This window comes from Ascaphus truei, chromosome 1 (assembly GCF_040206685.1).
Source record: "Ascaphus truei isolate aAscTru1 chromosome 1, aAscTru1.hap1, whole genome shotgun sequence".
Taxonomy (NCBI): Eukaryota; Metazoa; Chordata; class Amphibia; order Anura; family Ascaphidae; genus Ascaphus; species Ascaphus truei.
In genome coordinates this window covers 544764962-544790338 of record NC_134483.1, presented here as the reverse complement: position 1 = coordinate 544790338, position 25377 = coordinate 544764962, and the positions used below count along the sequence as shown (strand labels likewise).

Here is a 25377-nt window from a genome sequence, read left to right as displayed (position 1 = left end):
GGAGAGGTGCGGATCGTTTTGGGTAAGGAGCAGAGAGGTGCGGATCGTCGTGGGTAAGGAGCGGAGAGGTGCGGATCGTCGTGGGTAAGCCGGGGTCAGGAGCGGAGAGGTGCGGATCATCGTGGGTAACCCGGGTTAGGAGCGGAGAGGTGCGGATCGTCGTGGGTAAGCCGGGTCAGGAGCGGAGAGGTACGGATCATCGTGGGTAAGCCGGGGTAAGGAGCGGAGAGGTGCGGATCGTCGTGTGTGAGCCGGGGTAAGGAGCGGAGAGGTGCGGATCGTTTTGGGTAAGGAACGGAGAGGTGCGGATCGTTTTGGGTAAGGAGCAGAGAGGTGCGGATCGTCGTGGGTAAGGAGCGGAGAGGTGCGGATCGTCGTGGGTAAGGAGCGGAGAGGTGCGGATCGTCGTGGGTAAGCCGGGGTAAGGAGCGGAGAGGTGCGGATCGTCATGGGTAAGCCGGGGTCAGGAGCGGAGAGGTGCGGATCAGCGTGGGTAAGCCGGGGTAAGGAGCGGAGAGGTGCGGATCGTCGTGGGTAAGCCGGGGTAAGGAGCGGAGAGGTGTGGAGCATCGTGGGTAAGCCGGGTCAGGAGCGGAGAGGTACGGATCGTCGTGGGTAAGGAGCAGAGAGGTGCGGATCATCGTGGGTAAGCCGGGTCAGGAGCGGAGAGGTACGGATCGTCGTGGGTAAGGAGCGGAGAGGTGTGGAGCATCGTGGGTAAGCCGGGGTAAGGAACGGAGAGGTGCGGATCGTCGTGTGTGAGCCGGGGTAAGGAACGGAGAGGTGCGGATCGTTTTGGGTAAGGAGCAGAGAGGTGCGGATCGTCGTGGGTAAGGAGCGGAGAGGTGCGGATCGTCGTGGGTAAGGAGCGGAGAGGTGCGGATCGTCGTGGGTAAGTCGGGGTAAGGAGCGGAGAGGTGCGGATTGTCGTGGGTAAGCCGGGTCAGGAGCGGAGAGGTGCGGATCGTCGTGGGTAAGCCGGGGTCAGGAGCGGAGAGGTGCGGATCATCGTGGGTAAGCCGGGTCAGGAGCGGAGAGGTGCGGATCGTCGTGGGTAAGCCGGGGTCAGGAGCAGAGAGGTGCGGATCGTTGTGGGTAAGCCGGGTCAGGAGCGGAAAGGTGCGGATCGTCGTGGGTAAGGAGCGGAGAGGTGCGGATCGTCGTGGGTAAGGAGCGGAGAGGTGCGGATCGTCGTGGGTAAGCCGGGTCAGGAGCGGATCGTCGTGGGTAAGGAGCAGAGAGGTGCGGATCGTCGTGGGTAAGCCGGGTCAGGTGCGGAGAGGTGCGGATCGTCGTGGGTAAGGAGCGGAGAGGTGCGGAGCATCGTGGGTAAGCCGAGGTAAGGAGCGGAGAGGTGTGGAGCATCGTGGGTAAGCCGAGGTAAGGAGCGGAAAGGTGTGGAGCATCATGGGTAAGCCGGGGTAAGGAGCTGAGAGGTGCGGATCGTCGTGGGTAAGCCGGGGTAAGGAGCGGAGAGGTGTGGATCATCGTGGGTAAGCCGGGGCAGGAGCGGAGAGGTGCGGATCGTCGTGGGTAAGCCGGGGCAGGAGCGGAGAGGTGCGGATCATCGTGGGTAAGCCGGGGCAGGAGCGGAGAGGTGCGGATCGTCGTGGGTAAGCTGGGGTAAGGAGCGGAGAGGTGTGGATCGTCGTGGGTAAGCCGGGGTAAGGAGCGGAGAGGTGCGGATCGTCGTGGGTATGGAGCGGAGAGGTGCGGATCGTCGTGGGTAAGGAGCGGAGAGGTGCGGATCGTCGTGGGTAAGCCGGGTAAGGAGCGGAGAGGTGTGGATCGTCGTGGGTAAGCCGGAGTAAGGAGCGGAGAGGTGCGGATCGTCGTGGGTAAGGAGCGGAGAGGTGCGGATCGTGGTGGGTAAACCGGGGCAGGAGCCTAGAGGTGCGGATCGTCGTGGGTAAGCCGGGGTAAGGAGCGGAGAGGTGCGGATCGTCGTGGGTAAGCCGGGGTAAGGAGCGGAGAGGTGCGGATCGTCGTGGGTAAGGAGCGGAGAGGTGCGGATCGTCGTGGGTAAGGAGCGGAGAGGTGCGGATCGTCGTGGGTAAGGAGCGGAGAGGTGCGGATCGTCATGGGTAAGCCGGGGTAAGGAGCGGAGAGGTGTGGATCGTCGTGGGTAAGCCGGGGCAGGAGCGGAGAGGTGCGGATCGTCGTGGGTAAGCCGGGGTAAGGAGCGGAGAGGTGCGAATCGTCGTGGGTAAGCCGGGGTAAGGAGCGGAGAGGTGCGGATCGTCGTGGGTAAGGAGCGGAGAGGTGCGGATCGTGGTGGGTAAGCCGGGGCAGGAGCAGAGAGGTGCGGATCGTCGTGGGTAAGCCGGGGTAAGGAGCGGAGAGGTGTGGAGCATCGTGGGTAAGCCGGGTCAGGAGTGGAGAGGTGCGGATCGTCGTGGGTAAGGAGCGGAGAGGTGCGGATCGTCGTGGGTAAGGAGCGGAGAGGTGCGGATCGTCGTGGGTAAGGAGCGGAGAGGTGCGGATCGTTGTGGGTAAGCCGGGGTCAGGAGTGGAGAGGTGCGGATCATCGTGGGTAAGGAGCGGAGAGGTGCGGATCGTTGTGGGTAAGCCGGGCCAGGAGCGGAGAGGTGTGGAGCATCGTGGGTAAGCCGGGGTAAGGAACGGAGAGGTGTGGATCGTCGTGGGTAAGCCGGGTCAGGAGCGGAGAGGTGCGGATCGTCGTAGGTAAGCCGGGGTAAGGAGCGGAGAGGTGCGGATCGTCGTGGGTAAGCCGGGGTAAGGAACGGAGATGTGTGGATCGTCGTGGGTAAGCCGGGGTAAGGAGCGGAGAGGTGCGGATCATCGTGGGTAAGCCGGGGTAAGGAGCGGAGAGGTGCGGATCATCGTGGGTAAGCCGGGGTAAGGAGCGGAGAGGTGTGGAGCATCGTGGGTAAGCTGGGGTAAGGAGCGGATCGTCGTGGGTAAGGAGCGGAGAGGTGCGGATCGTCGTGGGTAAGGAGCGGAGAGGTGCGGATCGTTGTGGGTAAGCCGGGGTCAGGAGCGGAGAGGTGCGGATCATCGTGGGTAAGCCGGGGTAAGGAGCGGAGAGGTGCGGATCATCGTGGGTAAGCCGGGGTAAGGAGCGGAGAGGTGCGGATCGTCGTGGGTAAGCCGGGGTCAGGAGCGGAGAGGTGTGGAGCATCGTGGGTAAGGTGCGGAGAGGTGTGGAGCATCGTGGGTAAGCCGGGGTAAGGAGCGGAGAGGTGCGGATCGTCGTGGTTAAGCCGGGGTAAGGAACGGAGAGGTGCGGATCGTTTTGGGTAAGCCGGGGTAAGGAACGGAGAGGTGCGGATCGTCGTGGGTAGGCCGGGGCAGGAGCGGAGAGGTGCGGATCGTCGTGGGTAAGCCGGGGTAAGGAGCGGAGAGGTGCGGATCGTCGTGGGTAAGGAGCGGAGAGGTGCGGATCGTCGTGGGTAAGCCGGGGTCAGGAGCGGAGAGGTGCGGATCGTCGTGGGTAAGCCGGGGTCAGGAGCGGAGAGGTGCGGATCGTCGTGGGTAAGGAACGGAGAGGTGCGGATCGTTTTGGGTAAGCCGGGGTAAGGAGCGGAGAGGTGCGGATCATCGTGGGTAAGCCGGGGTAAGGAGCGGAGAGGTGCGGATCGTCGTGGGTAAGGAGCGGAGAGGTGCGGATCGTTGTGGGTAAGCCGGGCCAGGAGCAGAGAGGTGTGGAGCATCGTGGGTAAGCCGGGTCAGCAGCGGAGAGGTGTGGATTGTCGTGGGTAAGCCGGGGTAAGGAACAGAGAGGTGCGGATCGTTTTGGGTAAGGAACGGAGAGGTGCGGATCGTTTTGGGAAAGCCGGGGTAAGGAACGGAGAGGTGCGGATCGTCGTGGGTAGGCCGGGGCAGGAGCGGAGAGGTGCGGATCGTCGTGGGTAAGCCGGGGTAAGGAGCGGAGAGGTGTGGATCGTCGTGGGTAAGCCGGGGTAAGGAGCGGAGAGGTGCGGATCATCGTGGGTAAGGAGCGGAGAGGTGCGGAGAGGTGCGGATCGTCGTGGGTAAGCCGGGGTAAGGAGCGGAGAGGTGCGGATCGTCGTGGGTAAGCCGGGGTAAGGAGCGGAGAGGTGCGGATCGTCGTGGGTAAGGAGCGGAGAGGTGTGGAGCATCGTGGGTAAGCCGGGGTAAGGAGCGGAGAGGTACGGATCGTCGTGGGTAAGCCGGGGTAAGGAGCGGAGAGGTGCGGATCGTCGTGGGTAAGCCGGGTCAGGCGCGGAGAGGTGCGGATCGTCGTGGGTAAGCCGGGGTAAGGAGCGGAGAGGTGTGGAGCATCGTGGGTAAGCCGGGGTGAGGAGCGGAGAGGTGCGGATCAGCGTGGGTAAGCCGAGGTAAGGAGCGGAGAGGTGTGGAGCATCATGGGTAAGCCGGGGTAAGGAGCGGAGAGGTGCGGATCGTTGTGGGTAAGCCGGGGCAGGAGCGGAGAGGTGCGGATCGTCGTGGGTAAGCCGAGGTAAGGAGCGGAGAGGTGTGGAGCATCATGGGTAAGCCGGGGTAAGGAGCGGAGAGGTGCGGATCGTTGTGGGTAAGCCGGGGCAGGAGCGGAGAGGTGCGGATCGTCGTGGGTAAGCCGGGGTAAGGAGCGGAGAGGTGCGGATCGTCGTGGGTAAGCCGGGGTAAGGAGCGGAGAGGTGCGGATCGTCGTGGGTAAGCCGGGTCAGGAGTGGAGAGGTGCAGATCGTCGTGGGTAAGCCGGGGAGAGGTGCGGATCATCGTGGGTAAGGAGCGGAGAGGTGCGGATCGTCGTGGGTAAGGAGCGGAGAGGTGTGGAGCATCGTGGGTAAGCCGGGGTAAGGAACGGAGAGGTGCGGATCGTCGTGGGTAAGGAGCGGAGAGGTGTGGAGCATCGTGGGTAAGCCGGGGTAAGGAACGGAGAGGTGCGGATCGTTGTGGGTAAGGAGCGGAGAGGTGCGGATCGTCGTGGGTAAGGAGCGGAGAGGTGCGGATCGTCGTGGGTAAGGAGCGGAGAGGTGCGGATCGTTGTGGGTAAGCCGGGGTAAGGAGCGGAGAGGTGTGGATCGTCGTGGGTAAGCCGGGGTAAGGAGCGGAGAGGTGCGGATCGTCGTGGGTAAGCTGGGGTAAGGAGCGGAGAGGTGCGGATCGTCGTGGGTAAGCCGGGTCAGGAGCGGAGAGGTGTGGATCATCGTGGGTAAGCCGGGTCAGGAGCGGAGAGGTACGGATCGTCGTGGGTAAGGAGCGGAGAGGTGTGGAGCATCGTGGGTAAGCCGGGGTAAGGAACGGAGAGGTGCGGATCGTCGTGTGTGAGCCGGGGTAAGGAACAGAGAGGTGCGGATCGTTTTGGGTAAGGAGCGGAGAGGTGCGGATCGTCGTGGGTAAGTCGGGGTAAGGAGCGGAGAGGTGCGGATTGTCGTGGGTAAGCCGGGTCAGGAGCGGAGAGGTGCGGATCGTCGTGGGTAAGCCGGGGTCAGAAGCGGAGAGGTGCGGATCATCGTGGGTAAGCCGGGTCAGGAGCGGAGAGGTGCGGATCGTCGTGGGTAAGCCGGGGTCAGGAGCGGATCATCGTGGGTAAGCCGGGTCAGGAGCGGAAAGGTGCGTATCGTCGTGGGTAAGGAGCGGAGAGGTGCGGATCGTCGTGGGTAAGGAGCGGAGAGGTGCGGATCGTCGTGGGTAAGCCGGGTCAGGAGCGGATCGTCGTGGGTAAGGAGCAGAGAGGTGCGGATCGTCGTGGGTAAGCCGGGTCAGGTGCGGAGAGGTGCGGATCGTCGTGGGTAAGGAGCGGAGAGGTGCGGAGCATCGTGGGTAAGCCGAGGTAAGGAGCGGAGAGGTGTGGAGCATCGTGGGTAAGCCGAGGTAAGGAGCGGAAAGGTGTGGAGCATCATGGGTAAGCCGGGTCAGCAGCGGAGAGGTGCGGATTGTCGTGGGTAAGCCGGGGTAAGGAGCGGAGAGGTGCGGATCATCGTGGGTAAGCCGGGGTAAGGAGCGGAGAGGATCATCGTGGGTAAGCCGGGGCAGGAGCGGAGAGGTGCGGATCGTCGTGGGTAAGCCGGGGCAGGAGCGGAGAGGTGCGGATCATCGTGGGTAAGCCGGGGCAGGAGCGGAGAGGTGCGGATCGTCGTGGGTAAGCCGGGGTAAGGAGTGGAGAGGTGTGGATCGTCGTGGGTAAGCCGGGGTAAGGAGCGGAGAGGTGCGGATCGTCGTGGGTATGGAGCGGAGAGGTGCGGATCGTCGTGGGTAAGGAGCGGAGAGGTGCGGATCGTGGTGGGTAAGCCGGGGTAAGGAGCGGAGAGGTGCGGATCATCGTGGGTAAGCCGGGGTAAGGAGCGGAGAGGTGTGGAGCATCGTGGGTAAGCAGCGGAGAGGTGCGGATCGTCGTGGGTAAGGAGCGGAGAGGTGCGGATCGTCGTGGGTAAGCCGGGGCAGGAGCGGAGAGGTGCGGATCGTCGTGGGTAAGCCGGGGTAAGGAGCGGAGAGGTGCGAATCGTCGTGGGTAAGCCGGGGTAAGGAGCGGAGAGGTGCGGATCGTCGTGGGTAAGGAGCGGAGAGGTGCGGATCGTCGTGGGTAAGCCGGGGTAAGGAGCGGAGAGGTGTGGAGCATCGTGGGTAAGCCGGGTCAGGAGTGGAGAGGTGCGGATCGTCGTGGGTAAGGAGCGGAGAGGTGCGGATCGTTGTGGGTAAGCCGGGGCAGGAGTGGAGAGGTGCGGATCATCGTGGGTAAGGAGCGGAGAGGTGCGGATCGTTGTGGGTAAGCCGGGCCAGGAGCGGAGAGGTGCGGATCGTCGTAGGTAAGCCGGGGTAAGGAACGGAGATGTGTGGATCGTCGTGGGTAAGCCGGGGTAAGGAGCGGAGAGGTGCGGATCATCGTGGGTAAGCCGGGGTAAGGAGCGGAGAGGTGTGGAGCATCGTGGGTAAGCCGGGGTAAGGAGCGGAGAGGTGTGGAGCATCGTGGGTAAGCCGGGTCAGCAGCGGAGAGGTGCGGATCAGCGTGGGTAAGGAGCGGAGAGGTGCGGATCGTCGTGGGTAAGCCGGGGTAAGGAGCGGAGAGGTGCGGATTGTCGTGGGTAAGCCGGGGCAGGAGCGGAGAGGTGCGGATCATCGTGGGTACGCCGGGGTAAGGAGCGGAGAGGTGCGGATCATCGTGGGTAAGCCGGGGTAAGGAGCGGAGAGGTGTGGAGCATCGTGGGTAAGCCGGGGTAAGGAACGGAGAGGTGCGGATCGTCGTGGGTAAGGAGCGGAGAGGTGTGGAGCATCGTGGGTAAGCCGGGGTAAGGAGCGGAGAGGTGCGGATCATCGTGGGTAAGCCGGGGTAAGGAGCGGAGAGGTGCGGATCATCGTGGGTAAGCCGGGGTAAGGAGTGGAGAGGTGCGGATCGTCGTGGGTAAGCCGGGGCAGGAGCCTAGAGGTGCGGATCGTCGTGGGTAAGCCGGGGTAAGGATCGGAGAGGTGCGGATCGTCGTGGGTAAGGAACGGAGAGGTGCGGATCGTTTTGGGTAAGCCGGGGTAAGGAGCGGAGAGGTGCGGATCGTTGTGGGTAAGCCGGGCCAGGAGCAGAGAGGTGTGGAGCATCGTGGGTAAGCCGGGTCAGCAGCGGAGAGGTGTGGATTGTCGTGGGTAAGGAGCGGAGAGGTGTGGAGCATCGTGGGTAAGCCGGGGTAAGGAGCGGAGAGGTGTGGAGCATCGTGGGTAAGCCGGGGTAAGGAACAGAGAGGTGCGGATCGTCGTGGGTAAGGAGCGGAGAGGTGCGGATCAGCGTGGGTAAGCCGAGGTAAGGAGCGGAGAGGTGCGGATCGTCGTGGGTAAGCCGGGGTAAGGAGCGGAGAGGTGCGGATCGTTTTGGGTAAGCCGGGGTAAGGAGCGGAGAGGTGCGGATCGTCGTGGGTAGGCCGGGGTAAGGAGCGGAGAGGTGCGGATCGTCGTGGGTAAGCCGGGGTAAGGAGCGGAGAGGTGCGGATCGTCGTAGGTAAGCCGGGGTCAGGAGCGGAGAGGTGTGGAGCATCGTGGGTAAGCCGGGTCAGGCGCGGAGAGATGCGGATCAGCGTGGGTAAGCCGAGGTAAGGAGCGGAGAGGTGTGGAGCATCATGGGTAAGCCGGGGTAAGGAGCGGAGAGGTGTGGAGCATCGTGGGTAAGCCGGGGTAAGGAGCGGAGAGGTGCGGATCGTCGTGGGTAAGCCGGGGTCAGGAACGGAGAGGTGCGGATCGTTGTGGGTAAGCCGGGGCAGGAGCGGAGAGGTGCGGATCGTTGTGGGTAAGCCGGGGCAGGAGCGGAGAGGTGCGGATCGTCGTGGGTAAGCCGGGGCAGGAGCGGAGAGGTGCGGATCGTCGTGGGTAAGCCGGGGTAAGGAGCGGAGAGGTGCGGATCGTCGTGGGTAAGGAGCGGAGAGGTGCGGATCGTCGTGGGTAAGCCGGGTCAGGAGCGGAGAGGTGCGGATCGTCGTGGGTAAGCCGGGTCAGGAGTGGAGAGGTGCGGATCGTCGTGGGTAAGCCGGGTAAGGAGTGGAGAGGTGCGGATCGTCGTGGGTAAGCCGGGTAAGGAGTGGAGAGGTGCGGATCGTCGTGGGTAAGCCGGGGTAAGGAGCTGAGAGGTGCGGATCGTCGTGGGTAAGCCGGGTCAGGAGCGGAGAGGTGCGGATCATCGCGGGTAAGGAGCGGAGAGGTGCGGATCGTTGTGGGTAAGCCGGGTAAGGAGCGGAGAGGTGCGTATCGTCGTGGGTAAGGAGCGGAGAGGTGCGTATCGTTGTGGGTAAGGAGCGGAGAGGTGCGGATCGTCGTGGGTAAGGAGCGGAGAGGTGCGGATCGTCGTGGGTAAGCCGGGTAAGGAGCGGAGAGGTGCGGATCATCGTGGGTAAGCCGGGGTAAGGAGCGGAGAGGTGTGGAGCATCGTGGGTAAGCTGGGGTAAGGAGCGGATCGTCGTGGGTAAGGAGCGGAGAGGTGCGGATCGTCGTGGGTAAGGAGCGGAGAGGTGCGGATCATCGTGGGTAAGCCGGGGCAGGAGCGGAGAGGTGCGGATCGTCGTGGGTAAGCCGGGGCAGGAGCGGAGAGGTGCGGAGCGTCGTGGGTAAGCCGGGGCAGGAGCGGAGAGGTGCAGATCGTCGTGGGTAAGCCGGGTCAGGAGCGGAGAGGTGCGGATCATCGCGGGTAAGCCGGGGTAAAGAGCGGAGAGGTGCGGATCGTCGTGGGTAAGCCGGGTAAGGAGCAGAGAGGTGCGGATCGTCGTGGGTAAGGAGCGGAGAGGTGCGGATAGTCGTGGGTAAGCCGGGGTAAGGAGCGGAGGTGCGGATCGTCGTGGGTAAGGAGCGGAGAGGTGCGGATCGTCGTGGGTAAGACGGGGCAGGAGCGGAGAGGTGCGGATCGTCGTGGGTAAGCCGGGGCAGGAGCGGAGAGGTGCGGATCATCGTGGGTAAGCCGGGGCAGGAGCGGAGAGGTGCGGATCAGCGTGGGTAAGCCGGGGTAAGGAGCGGAGAGGTACGGATCGTCGTGGGTAAGGAGCGGAGAGGTGTGGAGCATCGTGGGTAAGCCGGGGTAAGGAACGGAGAGGTGCGGATCGTCGTGTGTGAGCCGGGGTAAGGAACAGAGAGGTGCGGATCGTCGTGTGTGAGCCGGGGTAAGGAACAGAGAGGTGCGGATCGTTTTGGGTAAGGAGCAGAGAGGTGCGTATCGTCGTGGGTAAGGAGCGGAGAGGTGCGGATCGTCGTGGGTAAGCCGGGTCAGGTGCGGAGAGGTGCGGATCGTCGTGGGTAAGGAGCGGAGAGGTGCGGAGCATCGTGGGTAAGCCGAGGTAAGGAGCGGAGAGGTGTGGAGCATCGTGGGTAAGCCGAGGTAAGGAGCGGAAAGGTGTGGAGCATCATGGGTAAGCCGGGTCAGCAGCGGAGAGGTGTGGATTGTCGTGGGTAAGGAGCGGAGAGGTGCGGATCATCGTGGGTAAGCCGGGGTAAGGAGCGGAGAGGTGCGGATCGTCGTGGGTAAGCCGGGGCAGGAGCGGAGAGGTGCGGATCGTCGTGAGTAAGCCGGGGTCATGAGCGGAGAGGTGCGGATCCTTGTGGGTAAGGAGCGGAGAGGTGCGGATCGTCGTGGGTAAGGAGCGGAGAGGTGCGGATCGTCGTGGGTAAGGAGCGGAGAGGTGCGGATCGTTGTGGGTAAGCCGGGGTAAGGAGCGGAGAGGTGCGGATCAGCGTGGGTAAGCCGGGGTAAGGAGCGGAGAGGTGCGGATCGTCGTGGGTAAGCCGGGGTAAGGAGCGGAGAGGTGCGGATCGTCGTGGGTAAGCCGGGTCAGGAGCGGAGAGGTGTGGATCATCGTGGGTAAGCCGGGTCAGGAGCGGAGAGGTGCGGATCAGCGTGGGTAAGCCGGGGTAAGGAGCGGAGAGGTACGGATCGTCGTGGGTAAGGAGCGGAGAGGTGTGGAGCATCGTGGGTAAGCCGGGGTAAGGAACGGAGAGGTGCGGATCGTCGTGTGTGAGCCGGGGTAAGGAACAGAGAGGTGCGGATCGTCGTGTGTGAGCCGGGGTAAGGAACAGAGAGGTGCGGATCGTTTTGGGTAAGGAGCAGAGAGGTGCGTATCGTCGTGGGTAAGGATATGAGAGGTGCGGATCGTCGTGGGTAAGGAGCGGAGAGGTGCAGATCGTCGTGGGTAAGCCGGGTCAGGTGCGGAGAGGTGCGGATCGTCGTGGGTAAGGAGCGGAGAGGTGCGGAGCATCGTGGGTAAGCCGAGGTAAGGAGCGGAGAGGTGTGGAGCATCGTGGGTAAGCCGAGGTAAGGAGCGGAAAGGTGTGGAGCATCATGGGTAAGCCGGGTCAGCAGCGGAGAGGTGTGGATTGTCGTGGGTAAGGAGCGGAGAGGTGCGGATCATCGTGGGTAAGCCGGGGTAAGGAGCGGAGAGGTGCGGATCATCGTGGGTAAGCCGGGGTAAGGAGCGGAGAGGATCATCGTGGGTAAGCCGGGGCAGGAGCGGAGAGGTGCGGATCGTCGTGGGTAAGCCGGGGCAGGAGCGGAGAGGTGCGGATCATCGTGGGTAAGCCGGGGCAGGAGCGGAGAGGTGCGGATCGTCGTGGGTAAGCCGGGGTAAGGAGTGGAGAGGTGCAGATCGTCGTGGGTAAGCTGGGGTAAGGAGCGGAGAGGTGTGGATCGTCGTGGGTAAGCCGGGGTAAGGAGCGGAGAGGTGCGGATCGTCGTGGGTATGGAGCGGAGAGGTGCGGATCGTCGTGGGTAAGGAGCGGAGAGGTGTGGATCGTCGTGGGTAAGCCGGAGTAAGGAGCGGAGAGGTGCGGATCGTCGTGGGTAAGCCGGGGCAGGAGCGGAGAGGTGCGGATCGTCGTGGGTAAGCCGGGGCAGGAGCGGAGAGGTGCGGATCGTCGTGGGTAAGCCGGGGTAAGGAGCGGAGAGGTGCGAATCGTCGTGGGTAAGCCGGGGTAAGGAGCGGAGAGGTGCGGATCGTCGTGGGTAAGCCGGGGTAAGGAGCAGAGAGGTGCGGATCGTCGTGGGTAAGCCGGGGTAAGGAGCGGAGAGGTGTGGAGCATCGTGGGTAAGCCGGGTCAGGAGTGGAGAGGTGCGGATCGTCGTGGGTAAGCCGGGGCAGGAGCGGAGAGGTGCGGATCATCGTGGGTAAGGAGCGGAGAGGTGCGGATCGTCTTGGGTAAGCCTGGGTAAGGAGCGGAGAGGTGCGGATCGTTGTGGGTAAGCCGGGGCAGGAGTGGAGAGGTGCGGATCATCGTGGGTAAGGAGCGGAGAGGTGCGGATCGTTGTGGGTAAGCCGGGCCAGGAGCGGAGAGGTGTGGAGCATCGTGGGTAAGCCGGGGTAAGGAACGGAGAGGTGTGGATCGTCGTGGGTAAGCCGGGTCAGGAGCGGAGAGGTGCGGATCGTCGTAGGTAAGCCGGGGTAAGGAGCGGAGAGGTGCGGATCGTCGTGGGTAAGCCGGGGTAAGGAACGGAGATGTGTGGATCGTCGTGGGTAAGCCGGGGTAAGGAGCGGAGAGGTGCGGATCATCGTGGGTAAGCCGGGGTAAGGAGCGGAGAGGTGTGGAGCATCGTGGGTAAGCTGGGGTAAGGAGCGGATCGTCGTGGGTAAGGAGCGGAGAGGTGCGGATCGTCATGGGTAAGGAGCGTAGAGGTGCGGATCGTCGTGGGTAAGCCGGGGTCAGGAGCGGAGAGGTGCGGATCATCGTGGGTAAGCCGGGGTCAGGAGCGGAGAGGTGCGGATCATCGTGGGTAAGGAGCGTAGAGGTGCGGATCGTTGTGGGTAAGCCGGGCCAGGAGCGGAGAGGTGTGGAGCATCGTGGGTAAGCCGGGTCAGCAGCGGAGAGGTGTGGATTGTCGTGGGTAAGCCGGGGTAAGGAACGGAGAGGTGCGGATCGTCGTGGGTAAGGAGCGGAGAGGTGCGGATCATCGTGGGTAAGCCGGGGTAAGGAGCGGAGAGGTGCGGATCGTCGTGGGTAAGGAGCGGAGAGGTGCGGATCATCGTGGGTAAGCCGGGGCAGGAGCCTAGAGGTGCGGATCGTCGTGGGTAAGGAGCGGAGAGGTGCGGATCAGCGTGGGTAAGCCGGGGTCAGGAGCGGAGAGGTGCGGATCGTCATGGGTAAGCCGGGGCAGGAGCCTAGAGGTGCGGATCGTCGTGGGTAAGGAGCGGAGAGGTGCGGATCAGCGTGGGTAAGCCGGGGCAGGAGCCTAGAGGTGCGGATCGTCGTGGGTAAGGAGCGGAGAGGTGCGGATCAGCGTGGGTAAGCCGGGGTAAGGAGCGGAGAGGTGCGGATCGTCGTGGGTAAGGAGCGGAGAGGTGCGGATCGTTGTGGGTAAGCCGGGTAAGGAGCAGAGAGGTGTGGAGCATCGTGGGTAAGCCGGGTCAGCAGCGGAGAGGTGTGGATTGTCGTGGGTAAGGAGCGGAGAGGTGTGGAGCATCGTGGGTAAGCCGGGGTAAGGAGCGGAGAGGTGTGGAGCATCGTGAGTAAGCCGGGGTAAGGAACAGAGAGGTGCGGATCGTCGTGGGTAAGGAGCGGAGAGGTGTGGAGCATCGTGGGTAAGCCGGGGTAAGGAGCGGAGAGGTGCGGATCGTCGTGGGTAAGCCGGGGTAAGGAGCGGAGAGGTGCGGATCGTTTTGGGTAAGCCGGGGTAAGGAGCAGAGAGGTGTGGAGCATCGTGGGTAAGCCGGGGTAAGGAACAGAGAGGTGCGGATCGTCGTGGGTAAGGAGCGGAGAGGTGTGGAGCATCGTGGGTAAGCCGGGGTAAGGAGCGGAGAGGTGCGGATCGTCGTGGGTAGGCCGGGGTAAGGAGCGGAGAGGTGCGGATCGTCGTAGGTAAGCCGGGGTCAGGAGCGGAGAGGTGCGGATCGTCGTGGGTAAGCCGGGTCAGGCGCGGAGAGATGCGGATCAGCGTGGGTAAGCCGAGGTAAGGAGCGGAGAGGTGTGGAGCATCATGGGTAAGCCGGGGTAAGGAGCGGAGAGGTGCGGATCGTCGTGGGTAAGCCGGGGTCAGGAACGGAGAGGTGCGGATCGTTGTGGGTAAGCCGGGGTAAGGAGCTGAGAGGTGCGGATCGTCGTGGGTAAGCCGGGGTAAGGAGCGGAGAGGTGCGGATCGTCGTGGGTAAGGAGCGGAGAGGTGCGGATCGTCGTGGGTAAGCCGGGGTAAGGAGCTGAGAGGAGCGGATCGTCGTGGGTAAGCCGGGGTAAGGAGCGGAGAGGTGCGGATCGTCGTGGGTAAGCCGGGGTCAGGAACGGAGAGGTGCGGATCGTCGTGGGTAAGCCGGGGTAAGGAGCTGAGAGGAGCGGATCGTTGTGGGTAAGCCGGGGTAAGGAGCTGAGAGGTGCGGATCGTCGTGGGTAAGCCGGGGTAAGGAGCGGAGAGGTGCGGATCGTCGTGGGTAAGCCGGGGTCAGGAACGGAGAGGTGCGGATCGTTGTGGGTAAGCCGGGGTAAGGAGCGGAGACGTGCGGATCGTCGTGGGTAAGCCGGGGTAAGGAGCTGAGAGGAGCGGATCGTCGTGGGTAAGCCGGGTCAGGAGCGGAGAGGTGCGGATCGTCGTGGGTAAGCCGGGTCAGGAGCGGAGAGGTGCGGATCGTCGTGGGTAAGCCGGGTCAGGAGTGGAGAGGTGCGGATCGTCGTGGGTAAGCCGGGTCAGGAGCGGAGAGGTGCGGATCATCGTGGGTAAGGAGCGGAGAGGTGCGGATCGTCGTGGGTAAGCCGGGGTAAGGAGCGGAGAGGTGCGGATCGTCGTGGGTAAGGAGCGGAGAGGTGCGGATCGTCGTGGGTAAGCCGGGTAAGGAGCGGAGAGGTGCGTATCGTCGTGGGTAAGGAGCGGAGAGGTGCGTATCGTTGTGGGTAAGGAGCGGAGAGGTGCGTATCGTTGTGGGTAAGGAGCGGAGAGGTGCGGATCGTCGTGGGTAAGGAGCGGAGAGGTGCGGATCGTCGTGGGTAAGCCGGGTAAGGAGCGGAGAGGTGCGGATCATCGTGGGTAAGCCGGGGCAGGAGCGGAGAGGTGCGGAGCGTCGTGGGTAAGCCGGGGCAGGAGCGGAGAGGTGCAGATCGTCGTGGGTAAGCCGGGTCAGGAGCGGAGAGGTGCGGATCATCGCGGGTAAGCCGGGGTAAAGAGCGGAGAGGTGCGGATCGTCGTGGATAAGCCGGGTAAGGAGCTGAGAGGTGTGGATCGTCGTGGGTAAGCTGGGGTAAGGAGCAGAGAGGTGCGGATCCTTGTGGGTAAGCCGGGGCAGGAGCAGAGAGGTGCGGATCCTTGTGGGTAAGCAGGGGAAGGAGCTGAGAGGTGTGGATCGTCGTGGGTAAGCCGGGGTAAGGAGCAGAGAGGTGCGGATCGTCGTGGGTAAGGAGCGGAGAGGTGCGGATAGTCGTGGGTAAGCCGGGGTAAGGAGCGGAGGTGCGGATCGTCGTGGGTAAGGAGCGGAGAGGTGCGGATCGTCGTGGGTAAGACGGGGCAGGAGCGGAGAGGTGCGGATCGTCGTGGATAAGCCGGGGCAGGAGCGGAGAGGTGCGGATCATCGTGGGTAAGCCGGGGCAGGAGCGGAGAGGTGCGGATCGTCGTGGGTAAGCCGGGGCAGGAGCGGAGAGGTGCGGATCCTTGTGGGTAAGCAGGGGTAAGGAGCGGAGAGGTGCGGATCGTCGTGGGTAAGCCGGGGTCAGTAGCAGAGAGGTGCGGATCGTCGTGAGTAAGCCGGGGTCAGGAGCGGAGAGGTGCGGATCGTCGTGAGTAAGCCGGGGTCAGGAGCGGAGAGGTGCGGATCGTCGTGGGTAAGGAGCGGAGAGGTGCGGATCCTTGTGGGTAAGCCGGGTAAGGAGCGGAGAGGTGCGGATTGTCGTGGGTAAGCCGGGTAAGGAGCGGAGAGGTGCGGATCGTCGTGGGTAAGCAGGGGTAAGGAGCGGAGAGGTGCGGATCGTCGTGGGTAAGCCGGGGTAAGGAGCGGAGAGGTGCAGATCGTCGTGGGTAAGCCGGGGCAGGAGCGGAGAGGTGCGGATCGTCGTGGGTAAGCCGGGGTAAGGAGCGGAGAGGTGCGGATCGTCGTGGGTAAGCCGGGGTAAGGAGCGGAGAGGTGCGGATCAGCGTGGGTAAGCCGGGGTCAGGAGTGGAGAGGTGCGGATCATCGTGGGTAAGCCGGGGTAAGGAGCGGAGAGGTGCGGATCGTCGTGGGTAAGGAGCGGAGAGGTGCGGATCATTGTGGGTAAGCCGGGCCAGGAGCGGAGAGGTGTGGAGCATCGTGGGTAAGGAGCGGAGAGGTGCGGATCGTCGTGGGTCAGGAGCGGAGAGGTGTGGAGCATCGTGGGTAAGCCGGGTCAGGAGCGGAGAGGTGCGGATCATCGTGGGTAAGGAACGGAGAGGTGCGGATCGTCGTAGGTAAGCCGGGGTCAGGAGCGGAGAGGTGTGGATCGTCGTGGGTAAGCCGGGGTAAGGAACGGAGAGGTGCGGATCGTTGTGGGTAAGCCGGGGTCAGGAGCGGAGAGGTGTGGATCGTCGTGGGTAAGCCGGGGTAAGGAGCGGAGAGGTGCGGATCATCGTGGGTAAGGAACGGAGAGGTGCGGATCGTTGTGGGTAAGCCGGGGTAAGGAGCGGAGAGGTGCGGATCGTTGTGGGTAAGCCGGGGTCAGGAGCGGAGAGGTGTGGATCGTCGTGGGTAAGCCGGGGTAAGGAGCGGAGAGGTGCGGATCGTCGTGGGTAAGGAGCGGAGAGGTACGGATCATCGTGGGTAAGCCGGGTCAGGAGCGGAGAGGTGTGGAGCATCGTGGGTAAGCCGGGTCAGGAGCGGAGAGGTGCGGATCATCGTGGGTAAGCCGGGGTAAGGAGCGGAGAGGTGCGGATCAGCGTGGGTAAGCCGGGGTAAGGAGCGGAGAGGTGCGGATCAGCGTGGGTAAGCCGGGGTCAGGAGCGGAGAGGTGTGGAGCATCGTGGGTAAGCCGGGTCAGGAGCGGAGAGGTGCGGATCATCGTGGGTAAGCCGGGGTAAGGAACGGAGAGGTGCGGATCGTCGTGGGTAAGGAGCGGAGAGGTACGGATCGTCGTGGGTAAGCCGGGGCAGGAGCGGAGAGGTGTGGAGCATCGTGGGTAAGCCGGGGTAAGGAGTGGAGAGGTGTGGAGCATCGTGGGTAAGCCGGGGTAAGGAGTGGAGAAGTGCAGAATCCAAAAAAACAAGCAAGGTCAGGAAACACAGGATAAGACAGGCCAGGCTCAGACAGGAGGCAGGACAATGCTCAGCCAATGTGCCAGAGGGCAGGCTGAGCATATATAGCAAGAACAGACCAATGAGGAGGAAGCATACTATATACTATATAACAGACCAATGAGGAGGAAGCATACTCCCTAGTATGCATGGCTGTGGCTGGCTGATGGAGACAAGGCAGGTGAATCCATTTACACAGCGGAACGGAGGAGCCTCTGCGTGTGTGCGCGTCGGTGATGTCACCGCAGGAGCGAAGCCTGGAGGCGGGACCAGTGGGAATGGCATTTAGTGCTGAGAGAGGTCTGAGCGCGCCCCTAGAAGGTACGCTGGTAGTGACTGGTCTGCGAGATGTGCTGCCGGAGGCCGCCGAGGCAGGACACCTGATCGCGGGTCTGGGTAAGCTAGGAGAGCGTCGGAAGGGGTATCATTCGGGGGATACTTTACACCCACTATGCCCCGCTTACCTTTCTGGTCTGTGCTGAAGCTGGGAGTCCTAGCGGTGAGTCGCAAAAGCGTTTCCAGAGCAGGATTTTGACCAGAGCCTTATGCCTACATGTATTCGGACTGCCTGACCTGACTCCTGGGTATATTATTGGGGTGCCCAGCAACTCTTGACCCCGACAATCTAGGCACAATCTTATAAGACTTTATCCGCAAAATCCACCCTGAAACTCATAGCCCAGCGATCTCTGCTTGCTGGCCCCCCCGGAAAGGTAAAACACATATACATTCTTTATTGTTGCACAATTACATACATTGCAGATACAATAAACAGGTTCAAGAGCTGACACTCTAAAACCCCAAATATGGATCAGAGGTAACCAGCCGGGTATAATACCTTTATTGATGGCCTGGTTACCCCCTCACCGTCACAGTTACCCGGTTTTGCTCAATGAATGATCCTTTGTAAAAAGGTGTAAATAGCCTGGTCTCCCGTGACAATACCCCAATACAAATTAAACAGATATACAACGGTTTTGGGGTCCTGTAAGACCATCTCATTAGGGCCTCACTCACACAATGCCACTGCTTGGTCCTGAGAACAGCTCGCCCTTTGGCTCTCTGGAGATTATCATGGAGTTTTAAAGCCAGGTGTAATAGCCCTGTTGCAATGTGTGGGCTGTCTGCCCTCACTCAACATGGCGGACACAGCGTCAGGAGCGTAGCGTCACCATGGCAGCGGGGGGAGGGGGACGCTCTCGCTCGGTGCTCTCCATGACCTGCCAAGGGGGCGGGGCCTCGAGTGACAGCGGGTGACGTGGAAGTTCAGAGGACCGGAGTCCCCGCCGGCCGGGGAGCCAGGAAACACCGGGGATCCGGGGCCTAGCAGGTCCGAGTGGGAGGGGGAGCCAGGATACTCCGGGGCCTAGCAGGTCCAAGCGGGAGGGGGGTGCTGGGCAGGCGGGAGAGGGACTGTATATTCAGGGAATGGGGAGGGGAACCTGAGTCTTACTAATGGGGGGGAAGAGATTTGGGGGGGGGGAAGAGATTTGGGGGGGGGGAAGAGATTTGGGGGGGGGGAAGAGATTTGGGGGGGGGGGGGGGGGCTTGGGGAGTGGCAATGCCAGTGGGTAATGGGGGAGAGTTATTGACATTGGGTAATGGGGGAGAGTTATTGACATTGGGTAATGGGGGAGAGTTATTGACATTGGGTAATGGGGGAGAGATATTGACATTGGGTAATGGGGGAGAGTTATTAACATTGGGTAATGGGGGAGAGATATTGACATTGGGTAATGGGGGAGAGTTAGTGATATTGGGTAATGGGGGAGAGTTAGTGATATTGGGTAATGGGGGAGAGTTAGTGATATTGGATAATGGGGGAGAGTTAGTGATATTGGGTAATGGGGGAGAGTTATTGCCATTGGGTAATGGGGGAGAGTTATTGCCATTGGGTAATGGGGAGAGTTATTGACATTGGGTAATGGGGGAGAGATATTGACATTGGGTAATGGGGGAGAGTTATTGCCATTGGGTAATGGGGGAGAGTTATTGCCATTGGGTAATGGGGGAGAGTTATTGCCATTGGGTAATGGGGGAGAGTTATTGCCATTGGGTAATGGGGGAGAGTTATTGCCATTGGGTAATGGGGGAGAGTTATTGCCATTGGGTAATGGGAGAGAGTTATTGCCATTGGGTAATGGGGGAGAGTTATTGCCATTGGGTAATGGGGGAGAGTTAATGACATTGGATAATGTGGGAGAGTTAGTGATATTGGATAATGGGGGAGAGTTATTGACATTGGATAATGGGGGGAGAGATGTTGACATTGGATAATGGGGGGAGAGATATTGACATTGGGTAATGGGGGAGAGATATTGACATTGAGTAATGGGGGGAGAGATATTGACATTGGGTAAGGACTGAGTTATGGCGGAGATAAAGTTAATGACATTGGGTAATGGGGGGAGAGATATTGACATTGGGTAATGGGGGGGGGGGGGGAGATATTGACATTGGGTAATGGTGACAGATATTGACATTGGGTAATGGTGCCAGAAATTGACATTGGGTAATGGTGACAGATATTGACATTGGGTAATGGGGGAGAGATATTGACATTGGGTAATGGGGGGACAGATATTGACATTGGGTAATGGGGGGAGAGATATTGACATTGGGTAATGGGGGGAGAGATATTGACATTGAGTAATGGGGGGAGAGATATTGACATTGGGTAATGGGGGGAGAGATATTGACATTGAGTAATGGGGGGAGAGATATTGACATTGGGTAAAGACTGAGTTATGGTGGTGTTAAAGTTAATGACATTGGGTAATGGGGGTGAGGTTAATAACATGGGTAATGGGAGAGGAGATATTTACATTGTTTTTGGTAATGGGGGGGGGGGGGGATCCTGACACTGTATAATTGAGGCGGGATAGAGTCCTGATGCTGGATAATAGTGAGGTGGAGGATCCTGACACAAGATAATGAGGGGAGAGTCTTGACTATGAATATTAGGGGACGAGAGGTAGACCTGATAACAAGTAATGCAGGCAGAATCCTAAAGGGGGTTTCTTATGATGAGTCCGCTGATAAAGCCTTCTAGATTAAGATTTATATTAATAATCAGTTAAGTTAAAGCATACACAGTAATAGCACCTATCTCTGCAATTATCTCATGATTGATCTTATTGTGTTAAAAGCTAAATAATAAAGCCAACCCAATCATATGAGCCATGACCTTGTAAGATTGATCTACTATATATGTGGAAGGTTACAGACCATGTGGATTCTTGTTATTCTTCTGTTACACAGCGATCCAAACTGTGTCCTTTCTCTTTTGCATAGGTATCCTGAAAGCCTTACTCTTGGCCTCGACACTGTAGGGTGTGGTCCCCCTTGGGATCCTACCTTCATTTCATGGGAATCCACCCTGATAGTAGGCGGGTGGCCCCACGATCTGTAACACAGTGTTGTTGCCCAGCCCCGGCAGCGGGCTGGTCCTGCAGTTCTCACGTTCTCCTGTCCTTACTTCGGGAGTGGGGATGACTGAGTAATATGAGAGCCGTGACTTTGCGGGAGCCGGGAGTCCTATAACAGTCTGTGGGATCCCCGTTTGCTCACACTTGGGAAGAGGATCTCTCGCCAGAACACAGCAGCGAGGGACTGATTTTCTCTTCCATCGCCCCGTAGCCATCTCTTTCTGACATGTCCAGACTCGAAGAGGTGGCCAACGTGGTTCTACGTGTCCCCAGCATCATCCTCTTGGACCTGCTGTACCGCTGGGACGTCCAAAAATTCACAGAGCCGAGCCATCCGACGTACGAAATGGCCTTTTTCAGGACCAAATATCTGTGGAACGTTTATTACATGGGTAAGGGAAGGCCGTCGGCTCTGTACAAGGAGATTCGGAGGGAGCGTGACAAGTCTGTTAATTAAATGAAAGGCTTATATCAGCATGTGAGACTTTACCAACATGGCAGTTCTCAATAGATGCACAGCGCCATATTTTCATAATGGCGCGGAGCTGTGAGCCAGCTTACTTCCCGTTAATGTGATTACGTCTTAGCACCGCTTAGTAAACACGGTCTATGATGATTGAAGAACCATCAAGTCTGTTTTGTTTTTTTACTGATGCACAAGAGACTTGGGACATTTCCAAATCAAGTCTACAACTTCATCCATATGTAAAGTTACGGCTGCCACACGTCTTGGTGTAAGGAGACCATGTTTGTGGGCACCGACCTGCAGAAAAGCACCAAGCACAATATGTAAAAAAATAATAACAGTCTGGCTGCTGAAGTATCACAGATTACTTTTTAATGACCCCCCAGCCCCCATACTGGATCTCCAGATGTGGCTGGTTCACATAAACCCGTCCCACAACGGGGGTATTCTTCTGTAGAAAGATTGATCCACTGTTGGATATCTCAAGCAGCCGCCGTTCTCCGATCCTACGGGTCCCATACATGACCGGCAGAGCTGTGTATTGCCGCTCTGCCGTTACCGTGCGTTCCTGCTCTGATTCCTTGTGATTGCAGCTGTTACAATGCATCGCATGGCAGAGAAGGACTGAATGCCTATCCCCCACCTTCGCTGGCTATTTTCTATCGTGATATGATAGTCATGAGACGGTGGGTAAAAGAACCCCTCACTGTACAGAACGCAGTAAAGAGGAACACTGAAGGGTTTGCCTGAAATCATTTTAAAAAAAATGGTCTCCTAACTATAAAACTTACAGAAAGACGTACGCCCCAAATATTTCCACCACAAATCCTTATTGATAGAAGTAGGCTTTTCTTTCATTGTTCCATGCGTTCCTGTCTTTGATTTTGACCAGTTCTGCAGGGAATATTTGATATAAAACCCTTCCCGAGTTGGCCAGTTCCTGCTTCCGTCCTGTTAATGTCTCTTCCCAATGCTTTAACCTGCGGCATTAAGCAGCTTAGACTTCTAACTGCATTCCCCTACTCCCAGGAACTGCCACATTCACCTGTCTGACACAGGTTACGTGGCCTCTTCCACTCCCAGATCGCCGCGCTTAACCTGCTGCACCCTGGCGTCCGTGGCTGGATCTCCATGATGACATTGTCCTCTCTTCTCCCCGCCCAGCTCACCTGCTATGTGCTGTGCTGCTGATGCTCCCCCTGCGCTACCTGGTAAAGATGTACCTGTACCTCCTCACTGCGCTGCTGTTATACGTGGCACATCAGACAGCCAGGTGAGTCTGCGCCACGCCGTGGGACTTGTATAACACTTTCCCACCACTGCACCGTCACAGAGCTGCAGGAACACCACTTTCCCACCACTACACCGTCACACAGCTGCAGGAACAACACTTTCCCACCACTACACCGTCACACAGCTGCAGGAACACCACTTTCCCACCACTACACCGTCACACAGCTGCAGGAACAGCACTTTACCACCACTACACCGTCACACAGCTGCAGGAACACCACTTTCCCACCACTACACCGTCACACAGCTGCAGGAACAGCACTTTCCCACCACTACACCGTCACACAGCTGCAGGAACAGCACTTTCCCACCACTACATCATCACACAGCTGCAGGAACAACACTTTCCCACCACTACACCGTCACACAGCTGCAGGAACAACACTTTCCCACCACTACACCATCACACAGCTGCAGGAACAACACTTTCCCACCACTACACCATCACACAGCTGCAGGAACAGCACTTTCCCACCACTACATCATCACACAGCTGCAGGAACAACACTTTCCCACCACTACACCGTCACACAGCTGCAGGAACAGCACTTTCCCACCACTACATCATCACACAGCTGCAGGAACAGCACTTTCCCTGCACTACACCGTCACACAGCTGCAGGAACAGCCCTTTCCCACCACTACACCGTCACAGAGCTGCAGGAACAGCACTTTCCCACCATTACACCATCACACAGCTGCAGGAACAGCACTTTCCCACCACTACACCGTCACAAAGCTGCAGGAACAGCACTTTCCCACCACTACACCGTCACACAGCTACAGGAACAGCACTTTCCCACCACTACACCATCACACAGCTGCAGGAACAGCACTTTCCAACCACTACACCGTCACACAGCTGCAGGAACAGCACTTTCCCACCAGTACACCATCACACAGCTGCAGGAACAGCACTTTCCCACCACTACACTGTCACAGAGCTGCAGGAACAGCACTTTCCCACCATTACACCATCACACAGCTGCAGGAACAGCACTTTCCCACCAGTACACCATCACAGAGCTGCAGGAACACAGGGAGCTGATGACCATGAGAGGTTTGATAGGTTCAGTCTTGGCTGCTCCGGGATTATCGGGGAGCGATATTCCGCGGCGTGAGATGTGGGAGATCATACCTTATACATAATATTGTGTGAGCGCGTCCTGCTACGCGGGCTTGTGGTTTAACACGCGTGGGCAACTGCAGTCTTCAAGGGCCACCAACAGGTCAGGTTTTCAGAATATCCCAGCTTCAGCACAGTTGGCTCAATCAGTCTCGGCTTCAGCGCAGGTGGCTCAATCAGTCCCCCACCACTACACCACCACAGAGCTGCAGGAACAGCACTTTCCCACCACTACACCGTCACACAGCTGCAGGAACAGCACTTTCCCACCACTACACCATCACACAGCTGCAGGAACAGCACTTTCCCACCACTACACCGTCACACAGCTGCAGGAACAGCACTTTCCCACCACTACACCGTCACACAGCTGCAGGAACAAACCTTTCTCACCACTACACCGTCACACAGCTGCAGGAACAGCACTTTCCCACCACTACACCGTCACACAGCTGCAGGAACAAACCTTTCTCACCACTACATCATCACACAGCTGCAGGAACAGCACTTTCCCACCACTACACCGTCACACAGCTGCAGGAACAGCACTTTCCCACCACTACACCGTCACACAGCTGCAGGAACAAACCTTTCTCACCACTACACCGTCACACAGCTGCAGGAACAGCACTTTCCCACCACTACATCATCACACAGCTGCAGGAACAGCACTTTCCCTGCACTACACCGTCACACAGCTGCAGGAACAGCCCTTTCCCACCACTACACCGTCACAGAGCTGCAGGAACAGCACTTTCCCACCATTACACCATCACACAGCTGCAGGAACAGCACTTTCCCACCACTACACCGTCACAAAGCTGCAGGAACAGCACTTTCCCACCACTACACCGTCACACAGCTACAGGAACAGCACTTTCCCACCACTACACCATCACACAGCTGCAGGAACAGCACTTTCCAACCACTACACCGTCACACAGCTGCAGGAACAGCACTTTCCCACCAGTACACCATCACACAGCTGCAGGAACAGCACTTTCCCACCACTACACTGTCACAGAGCTGCAGGAACAGCACTTTCCCACCAGTACACCGTCACACAGCTGCAGGAACAGCACTTTCCCACCAGTACACCATCACAGAGCTGCAGGAACACAGGGAGCTGATGACCATGAGAGGTTTGATAGGTTCAGTCTTGGCTGCTCCGGGATTATCGGGGAGCGATATTCCGCGGCGTGAGATGTGGGAGATCATACCTTATACATAATATTGTGTGAGCGCGTCCTGCTACGCGGGCTTGTGGTTTAACACGCGTGGGCAACTGCAGTCTTCAAGGGCCACCAACAGGTCAGGTTTTCAGAATATCCCAGCTTCAGCACAGTTGGCTCAATCAGTCTCGGCTTCAGCGCAGGTGGCTCAATCAGTCCCCCACCACTACACCACCACAGAGCTGCAGGAACAGCACTTTCCCACCACTACACCGTCACACAGCTGCAGGAACAGCACTTTCCCACCACTACACCATCACACAGCTGCAGGAACAGCACTTTCCCACCACTACACCGTCACACAGCTGCAGGAACAGCACTTTCCCACCACTACACCGTCACACAGCTGCAGGAACAAACCTTTCTCACCACTACACCGTCACACAGCTGCAGGAACAGCACTTTCCCACCACTACACCGTCACACAGCTGCAGGAACAAACCTTTCTCACCACTACATCATCACACAGCTGCAGGAACAGCACTTTCCCACCAGTACACCATCACAAAGCTGGAGGAACAGCACTTTCCCACCACTACACCGTCACAGAGGTCTAGGAACAGCACTTTCCCACCACTACACCGTCACACAGCTGCAGGAACAGACCTTTCCCACCACTACACCGTCACACAGCTGCAGGAACAGCACTTTCCCACCACTACACCGTCACACAGCTGCAGGAACAGCACTTTCCCACCACTACACCGTCACACAGCTGCAGGAACAGCACTTTCCCACCACTACACCGTCACAGCTGCAGGAACAGCACTTTCCCACCACTACACCGTCACAGAGCTGCAGGAACAGCACTTTCCCACCATTACACCATCACACAGCTGCAGGAACAGCACTTTCCCACCACTACACCGTCACACAGCTGCAGGAACAGCACTTTCCAACCACTACACCGTCACACAGCTGCAGGAACAGCACTTTCCCACCAGTACACCATCACACAGCTGCAGGAACAACACTTTCCCACCAGTACACCGTCACAGAGCTGCAGGAACAGCACTTTCCCACCAGTACACCGTCACACAGCTGCAGGAACAGCACTTTCCCACCAGTACACCATCACACAGCTGCAGGAACAGCACTTTCCCACCAGTACACCATCACACAGCTGCAGGAACAGCACTTTCCCACCAGTACACCGTCACACAGCTGCAGGAACAGCACTTTCCCACCAGTACACCATCACAGAGCTGCAGGAACACGGGGAGCTGATGACCATGAGAGGT

The 25377-nt window shown here is 59.5% G+C and overlaps 1 protein-coding gene across 4 annotated transcripts in view; it reads left to right on the top strand.

Annotated features, from left to right (window-relative positions):
- The first annotated feature begins 17815 nt into the window (after positions 1–17815).
- LOC142467841 (RING finger protein 145-like) overlaps positions 17816–25377 on the top strand; it is a 98407-nt gene continuing 90845 nt past the window's right edge. For 3 of the 4 annotated variants that reach the window (XR_012788511.1, XM_075573763.1, XM_075573744.1), the window contains exons 1-3: positions 17816–17921; positions 19886–20411; positions 21650–21758. Coding sequence is in view for 3 of the 4 variants with exons in the window: in XM_075573763.1 (XP_075429878.1) it covers positions 20246–20411; positions 21650–21758 (275 nt within the window). In the remaining variant the exon portion in view is untranslated. Of the gene's footprint in view, positions 17965–19885; positions 20412–21649; positions 21759–25377 lie in introns of all 4 variants that reach the window. The other variant, XM_075573752.1, reaches the window with a different exon arrangement.